Genomic DNA, 8,321 nt, shown 5'->3' on the forward strand with positions numbered 1-8,321 from the left:
GTGATGAGCGTTCGGCTGTTGTTGCAGCAGACAATAGCGGACATCTGGTGTTAATATTGTTTATCTGACTTCTTCCAAACACAGAACTACATTCAACGGATGTATGAGATCTGAGCACAAGTCATCTGTGACCTTTGTTGGGGTGGGCAAAAGACAGCAGAGTTAATTCAAATATAACTTTATAACAATCTGGTTGTGCCATGGCTCACAATCCTATCTTAGTGAAAAGCACAATATATTCAATCACAAAGTATTTGTTTTGTTGCATCCTTTTGAAATATCAGCACAACAATAAGAAAAACATTAGATTAAAGAAAACACATGCATAAGTAATCTCCCTCTTAAACTCTGCAGAAAGGCTGTTGCTGTCATTTGCCTTGCTTACACTTGACCACCAGCTTGGATGAACCTGGCAGTCATTTTCAGAGCTTCTACAAGTCCACACAGCTTTAAAGGCCAAAGTCATTTGTTGTGTTATAGCAGTTGAGGAAAAAAATTTGAAGTTATTAATGCAAGAATTTTGTCAATCTAAAGTTCAGTTGTACAGTCGCTTTTGGCTTTTGTTATTTAAAATAAAGATTGAAGTCAATAATCTGCTATTTGTAGAAAAAAAATTACTGTTATGCCTACATCTCTACCAGAATATGTACAGATACAGATGATGCCTGGTTGACCTACTTTTTGTTTCTCACTTACTGGAATCTGACTTTCTGCTTTTCATGTGAATTTCATAAACATCTTGATTGTAATAAAAATTACAATTACTATAATTTTACTATGCACAATTCACTTGTAAAAAAAATTTGGGATGCAATCTATATATCTGAAGAAAAATTTCTTTTACAATGGTGCTGAAACACAAGTCTTTTCTGTGATTTGGGAACCAGAAACAACAACAGCAAAAAAGGGCACACAAAAAAAGAAGTTAGTTTATTGTGAAGATGACAGTGATGTAGAAAGACCTTCCAGACATTATCTTTACATTAGGTAGTCTTAGTATAAATTGTGCTTTTACCATGTGATGGTTTAATAAACACTGATGTATAATCGGTACTTTTTCTTCCTTTAATGTCTTCTTGCATGTTGCTTTTTCTCTCATTCTCCACTTTTTTTCATTCCGATAATGTATTTAAATTTACAACAACAATAAAAATAATAAGAGTCTGGATGAACAACTAGAATTTACATACACTTAGGGTCTACTACGATTATTTTACTTTCCCTCTCTCACACTTCGAGTGAGCTTCAGAACAGTATTGCCTTCAAGTCTTAAGATAAACATTCAAAATATGAACAAACAAGTCCTATTTTAAAAGTCCACGAGTAAGACATGCCCACATCTAGAACGCGATTTGCAGTTTATGCAAAAATATTTCCACTTTTGAGTTGCGTCCCTTTGACTTATCTACCCCTCCCACAATCCTATCTAGTTCTTCTCTTCGGCACTTCCGCTAAAAGGATTAGTTTCATGCTTGACAAGTCCTTCGAAACCGCTTCTTCCATAAGAGGGTTCACATGTATGGGAGAGAAGGTGTGGGTGTGCATGTGTGATAAATGTCTTGTATGGGTATGTCTCGTAATTATGTTGTGTTATGCTCATATTATGTTTGCTATGCGCATATTGTGTTTGCAATGCTCCTGTTATGTTTGTATGACATTTGTTTCTACTTATCCTCCCTATTACCATGTTTTTTTATTTTTAAAAAAGGGTTTTACAAATTCTAAATTAAAAGGTGTAATTTTTTGTTAAACTTTATCAACTTTTATTCATGCAGGAGAAAGATTTTACAAGTTTGTTTTTTTATAAATTAATATGTCCTTATGGTTGTTTTTCAGGACTTCCACCTTTGTGTTCCATGTAACAAAAAAAGAAAACCATCAACACAAAATGGAAAAATTGGGACTTGGCATCAATGATAACTCAGGTGCAGACAAACAGGAAAACCCTTCAGAATATTATCGCAAATGCATCCAGAGGTGTATTCAGATGTTGGAGCATACTTACCAGTGCAGAGGCGCAAATTGCCATCTGCATTCCTGTGCAAAGATGAAGCGTGTGCTTGCTCATACAAAGAGTTGCAGGCGCAAAGCAAATGGTGGATGCCCCATCTGCAAACAGCTGATAGCCCTTTGCTGCTATCACGCCAAGCGCTGCACAGAGTATAAATGCATGGTCCCCTTCTGTCAACAACTAAAACACAAGTTGCGCCAGCCGGAACTTCAACAGTGTTTGCACCAGGCCCAGATGCTGCGCCGTCGCATGGCTGTCATGACCTCGCCGGATGTTACTTCAAGCAACATAGTCAGCAATGGCATTGGGGGAGGAGAGGCTGATGCTACCTCACAGCCCTCACCACAGTGATCTGCACTACACAACAATCAATAAGTGTGGTAGGTAAGGTGACACCAGTCCTGCGTTCCACAAAGCGGGCGCCCACCATGGGTGCTCACTCTCGCCTGTAAGACCGTGTGAAACCCTTCGTTCACTGTTGGCTCCTTTGAAATGGCAGCTGCTAGCGAAGTAAAGAATCTAATTTTGTTGATGGACATATTTGACAGCGACGACAAAGTAAGGGAAGCAATCTATTGCAACGCCAAACAATATACTTCGAGTGGCATTCATTTGTGAACAAGAGGAAAATAGTCCATGAGAATTAAAGATTATGTAAAAGAACAGTGCGGTAGTCTGCTATTTCCTGCATGACCATAGGAAAATTAGAGGAATGCAAAAACAAAATAAAATTCAATGTTGGCCTTTTGCCGAGGAAAGTCTGTTTAACCAATGGAGAGACATGGATTTTTTTAGAAAAGGTCTGCGACGATTGTGATAGGTTATTATCTGTGAAAATATGAGGTGCCGAACACGTTAAATATAGTTTATTTTCAATTTTTTCGTTATTCTTACCATGTCTCTTTTTTGTCCTTTGAATGTCTTCCTTTTTTTGTATTTTTATTTTCTGTTGTTTTTAGGTAGTTTGAAAAGGCTTTTTTTTTTTAATTTCTGATGAACTATGTAATCACATTAAAGACATTCGAGCAGCTTGTGCTGTAAAAGCTCAAGCAGCATAGTGTCACATAAAATTAGGGACTTTGTAATCAGATGCAGCATGCTCTATAAATGAAGATTGTTGGTGGTGATGCTCTTTAAAGGTTGTGAAGTTCATCTGAGTATTATTATCTGAGAAATCCTGCTCTTGCATAAACAGAAAAAGTTTGCATGGGTATGTATATTAAGTGTAAAGAAAACACACACATATATCTATATTAAGTATATATTTTTTAAAGAAACATGAGAGTATAAAGTGTTCAGTAACATTGCCTTCATACTTTACTACTAGAATACTGCCTAATGCACTTTCAATGAACTATTTTTTTTTTAAAAACTGCATCATATGTGCAACTTAATATGAAATGGTGGGATTTTATGTACACTGGCAGCAGAAGTCTGGTGTGATGGTTTTTGGTTATAGATTTTGCTAACAAATTATTCAGATATTATATCAGTCTATTTGTTATTGGAAAGCCACTTGTCTTGATTGAAGGTGAAGTGGTATACATTCAAAAGGTCCATTATCTTTGACTACTGAACACATAAAACATTAAATAACCTTTCATGTGTAAATTAGAAACATCTATGCTTGTTATATACAGTGTGGTCCATAAGTTGCGCACCAAAGCCTTTAAAACAATTCTGATTATAAACATTATTTTATTAAAACCAAGCTTAAGTAATGCACTAAGAAACACGTTGTACATTCTGGTACAATCAAAATGCTCAAAATGCTCGCCATTGACGTTGATGCACAATTCCAGTCGATGTTCAAAATTTCCATAAACTTTATCAAGTAAGTCGCTGTTTCCATCTATGTGATTGCACCCACGAATTATCTGCTGGTGAAGATGGTTGACATCTGCAATTCTTGTATAGAGTAGATTATTTATTTGAGGTGGCACCAAAAATAAAAATCCATTGGGGTCAAGTCAGGGGACCCTTGGTTGCCCATTCTACGGTGCCTCCTCACCCAATCCAATTTCAAAATTGCCATTACCCCAATTTCATACAATCGTCAAATAATGAATGGGGCACCATCATGCATAAACCAAAGCGGTTTTCCTTCACCGATGCGCTCCAGCTGTGGCATGAGATCATTTTGTACCATTTTTCAAGTACACATCGCTGGTCCTTGTCTCGTTGAAAAAGAACGGGCCCAAAACAATGTCTCCAAAGTCCGCACCACAACTTCCACTTTTGGACATGAGTGCTCTTTAGTAGGATCCATCCAATGCGGGTTTTCGTGTGAATAATGACAGTTTTGTTTATTAACTTCACTGTTCACAAAAATGTGATACACAAGGAAAGGAAAAGATATTTTACCCTGCTGATTTTACATTGTTTCACATCACACTTAACATATTTCTTTGGTGCACAACTTATGTCCCACCCTGTACTTTGTTTACTTGGAAATGCAATGTCATGAATAATTAATTTTTCAACAAACATTACACTCAGTGACAGTTGATACTACAGCTGGCTTGCTGATTTATGTTGCAATGGCAACTAAGAATATTGCAGTCTGGTCTTTCCACTTTCTGTATGTTTGTCTGAGATGGTAGATTATTTGCTTCAGATTAGATTAAGAAAACAATGCATAGTAATCCTGTTGTTTTCTTCGCCCATAATACTCTGAATGGAACCCCTGTCATTTGCCTTGGTTACGAAAATTGAAGGGGTCGTCCGAACTTTTAATCCGTACTGTACGCAATTTTTTTGCGTAAGCAGAAGCCCTGAATTTTACCCTATGCACAATTCAGTTTTAAAAAATTTGGATGCAATCTATATATCTGAAGAAAAATTACTTTTACAATGGTGCTGAAACAGAAGTCTTTTCTCTGATTTGGGAACCAGACTTTCTAGACATTATCTTTACATTAGGCAGTCTTAGTATAAATTGTGCTTTTACCATGTGTTACATGTATTTTAACTTTTTATCCTCTTGTTATCAAGATGGTTTAATAAACACTGTTATATAATCGGTATTTTTCTTCATTTAAGGTATTCTTGCATGTTGCTTTTTCTCTCATTCGCCATTTTTTTTCTCATTCCGATAATGTATTTAAATTTACAACAACAATAAAATAATAAGAGCCTGGGTGAGCAACTAGAATTTACATACATGCACTTAGGGTCTACTACGATTATTTTACTTTACCTTTCTCACACTTCTAGTGGGCTTCCGAACAGTATTGCCTTAAGTCTAAAGATAAACATTCAAAATATGAACAAACAAGTTTTTTTTTAAAAGACCATGAGTTAGACATGCCCTCTCGAACGCGATTAGTAATTTTCTAAAAATAATTCCACTTTTGAGTTACGTCCCTTTGACTTATCCTTCCCCTCCCACAATCCTTTCCAGTTCCTTTCTCTACAGCCACTTCCGCTAAAAAGGGTTAGGTATCATGCTTGACAACTAAAATCGTGTATAATCTATGTTACTTAAAAACATCAATGCTTAATACTTAAAATAGTTCTTTACAAAATTCAATTTTTAATATTGTGGTCGGATATCAGAGAGAAATAACTTAAGATGAAGACTATTAGATGGCTCGAATGTGGACAATTTATGGTTCGTGTCCATATACCAGCAACATCGGGTGCTAGTAACATTCGTATGACGTTGGTAATATTTACTGAAAAAAAAAAGTATTTTATCTGATCTAGATGGCACCTCCAAGACGCCGTGAAAACAAGAAAGCTGTCACCAATGAGGTGATAACAAAAGAGTGCACTATAAATTTGCACAAACGCATCCATGGAATGTAAGTACAAACAAGAACAAATAGTCTTCTCGGTGATTGAGAACTAGATCTATTAAAATTCGAAACACGCATCGCTTTGCAATCTAAAATACTTAATCTTGCTATTGATTATCGAATTTATTATCTCAAGTCAGCTGAGTGCCAACGTAAATACTCCATTCCTCAGTTGGCTTTTGTTGTGAATGTTATTAGGATGTATAGTTTGTTGCTGAAATTTACGGTTGTGACATAGGTGTTTATGTATCCCCTTCGCTCCTTACCCCACTTTTTTGAAAGGTCTGCAGAACTAGAGCTAATGAATGTTTAAGGTTAGATGGTGTATTGTACATTAAAAAGATTTTATCAGTAAGAAACTGCGTAGATATATTCCTCAGAGAAAACGTGATTGCCTTAAACTATTGCAATTGATGCAAATCCAGAAGGCTAATGAACAAAATATACCTAGCAATTGGACATTTGTAGTTGTGTAGACAATGTATAGTGTACGTCATCATCACAAATAGAAAAATTTCAGGGTTTTTAAACTGTATTTTGATTTTTTTGACAGTGGATTCAAGAAGAGGGCACCTCGTGCTATCAAAGAAATTCGCAAGTTTGCAGAAAAGATGATGGGTACACCAGATGTGAGGATAGATATTCGACTGAATAAACATCTGTGGTCTCAAGGTATCCGGTGAGTAGTCCTTATTACCACACTTACATATTTTTTAATGTCCATTGTGAAACATTCCATAAAGGCAAATTAAAACTTGTTTGAAATTTTAACATTTTTTTGGAAATGCTTTCATTGCATTTAACCCATAACCTTTTATTTAGAAGCACTTGTGGAGAATAAATTTGTGTTGGTTTCCTTATTTCCAGACACGTCCCTCATAGGGTGCGGGTTCGCCTTGCTCGCAAAAGAAATGAAGACGAAGACTCTGTCCACAGGCTTTACACACTTGTTACATTTGTTGCATGCCCTGACTTTAAAGGTAAGTATTTAGGGGAGGCTATAGCATTCTTTGTCATAGAGTAAGGGAGCAATTTTGATTATGTTGGGAACAGTGTTCTGTTGAAGCATATTGTTTCACTGGTAGCAGGGTAGCATATGATTTATCATGCTGAACTTGCCACGAACATGTTTTTTAATCTCCTTCCCTGTAACTTTGTGCAGTATAATTTGATCTTCTTGTAGTGGTATTCTGGTAAAATGTTAACAATTTTAGCAGGTCACTTTGTGCCGTTTCAGGCTTGTCCTTTATACAGGGTTCCCAGGTCCTTACAAGTCCTTACATATTAAATTTTCGCCGTAAGGCCTTATAAGTCTTTATATTTGCCATGCGGTCCTTACAAATTCTCCACAGGTCCTTACATTTTCTCTGTGACCCTTACAAGTCCTTATATCGATAAAATATTACCACAAATTTATTTTCGGAGTCGACTTTGTTGCAAAATACCGACGATTTTTCGCTGCATGTTTGGTCTACACATCTGTACAACACTAGTTGCCCTTCCGTATTCGCAAAAAACACTCTTTTTTCAAAAGGTCTTTAGAAACTTAGTCTTTCTTGAACCTTGATCTTTTGGTACTACTGTGCATAGCTCTATTTCTCTCTCTCTTCCCATTAGAGTGCGTGTGCGAGACAGAGACATGAACTGACTTTTGTATTACACCAAAAAATGGCTTTCAGGTTTTGCAATTATTATTACTTAGATTTCTAGGAAACTTGGAACATTAACGGTGTATGTTATCAGCACGTGCTAAGGCACTTTTAAGTTATCTAATCTAAATATGCAGACAGGCATCAAAATTAACTCTTTGATTATTTATTACTAGAAATACATGTATTTGAGAACATAGAGAAGACCACAGATTCATAAATAATTCATCTTTCCGACCATACAAGAGAAAAACTTGAGCATTGATGACTCACTTAGGTCCTTAGGAATGCATGAAAGTCCTTATAAGTCCTTACTTGGCACCATCCCTGTCCCTGGGAACCCTGTTATAAGATGTTTTTAACAAGCACCAAATATATTAGTAGAAATCTTTTTAATCTAGAGATTGCAGGTTGTATTAAATTGCTTTTTATCACATATTTGATACACAAGTCATTGCTAGTGTTACATCCCATGTTGTAAATGATAATTAAATTCTTTTTCAGGCAAGCAGACACTCAATGTGGACAACGAGTAACAGAAAAACTAGGCAGCGAACGCAGAATGTGTCTAATAAAGTTGGAGATTAAGTTGGGTGTTTGTCGTTTGCTTGTGATTGTGACGAGAATGAAAGATGAGCAAAATGGTTTTAATTTTTTTCTAATTCATTTTGAGATAAATGCTGAAGAAAGGTTGTATATTGTTCAGCTATTAGTACAATGCAAGGAAACACGACAGAAGGTTCACTATAGGAAAAGCTGTGCAGAGCTTGCTACCTTTATGAATATTCTAAATAGGTTTTGAAAGGGTGCAAAGAAAGTTTTTTTATAGTTTTCCATTCTCTTTCTGATCTCACTGAGAAG

General features: G+C 36.0%; 2 protein-coding genes across 2 annotated transcripts; both read left to right on the forward strand.

Moving 5' to 3' along the window:
* The first annotated feature begins 1,545 nt into the window (after nucleotides 1-1,545).
* On the forward strand, nucleotides 1,546-3,374 carry LOC112560083 (CREB-binding protein-like). Its single transcript, XM_025231656.1, has 2 exons — nucleotides 1,546-1,567; nucleotides 1,837-3,374. Exon 2 carries the CDS (start codon nucleotides 1,889-1,891, stop codon nucleotides 2,360-2,362), a length of 474 nt encoding a protein of 157 aa, XP_025087441.1. The 5' UTR covers nucleotides 1,546-1,567; nucleotides 1,837-1,888; the 3' UTR covers nucleotides 2,363-3,374.
* Nucleotides 3,375-5,389: 2,015 nt separating this feature from the next.
* LOC112560084 (60S ribosomal protein L31-like) lies at nucleotides 5,390-8,048 on the forward strand. The gene is made up of 5 exons (XM_025231657.1): nucleotides 5,390-5,447; nucleotides 5,720-5,817; nucleotides 6,365-6,490; nucleotides 6,679-6,791; nucleotides 7,965-8,048. Exons 2-5 carry the CDS (start codon nucleotides 5,720-5,722, stop codon nucleotides 7,994-7,996), a joined length of 369 nt encoding a protein of 122 aa, XP_025087442.1. The 5' UTR covers nucleotides 5,390-5,447; the 3' UTR covers nucleotides 7,997-8,048.
* Nucleotides 8,049-8,321: the final 273 nt, after the last annotated feature.

The sequence above is a fragment of the Pomacea canaliculata genome, linkage group LG3 (genome assembly GCF_003073045.1).
Source record: "Pomacea canaliculata isolate SZHN2017 linkage group LG3, ASM307304v1, whole genome shotgun sequence".
Classification (NCBI taxonomy): domain Eukaryota; kingdom Metazoa; phylum Mollusca; class Gastropoda; order Architaenioglossa; family Ampullariidae; genus Pomacea; species Pomacea canaliculata.

Excerpts from the sequence above, each read along its gene's own strand:
- LOC112560083 (XM_025231656.1), top strand. The coding sequence starts at position 1,889 with ATGGAAAAATTGGGACTTGGCATCAATGATAACTCAGGTGCAGACAAA.
- LOC112560084 (XM_025231657.1), top strand. The coding sequence starts at position 5,720 with ATGGCACCTCCAAGACGCCGTGAAAACAAGAAAGCTGTCACCAATGAG. Across the intron at positions 6,491-6,678 it reads CTGTGGTCTCAAGGTATCCG|ACACGTCCCTCATAGGGTGC; the intron begins GTGAGTAGTCCT and ends CCTTATTTCCAG. Across the intron at positions 6,792-7,964 it reads TGCATGCCCTGACTTTAAAG|GCAAGCAGACACTCAATGTG; the intron begins GTAAGTATTTAG and ends ATTCTTTTTCAG.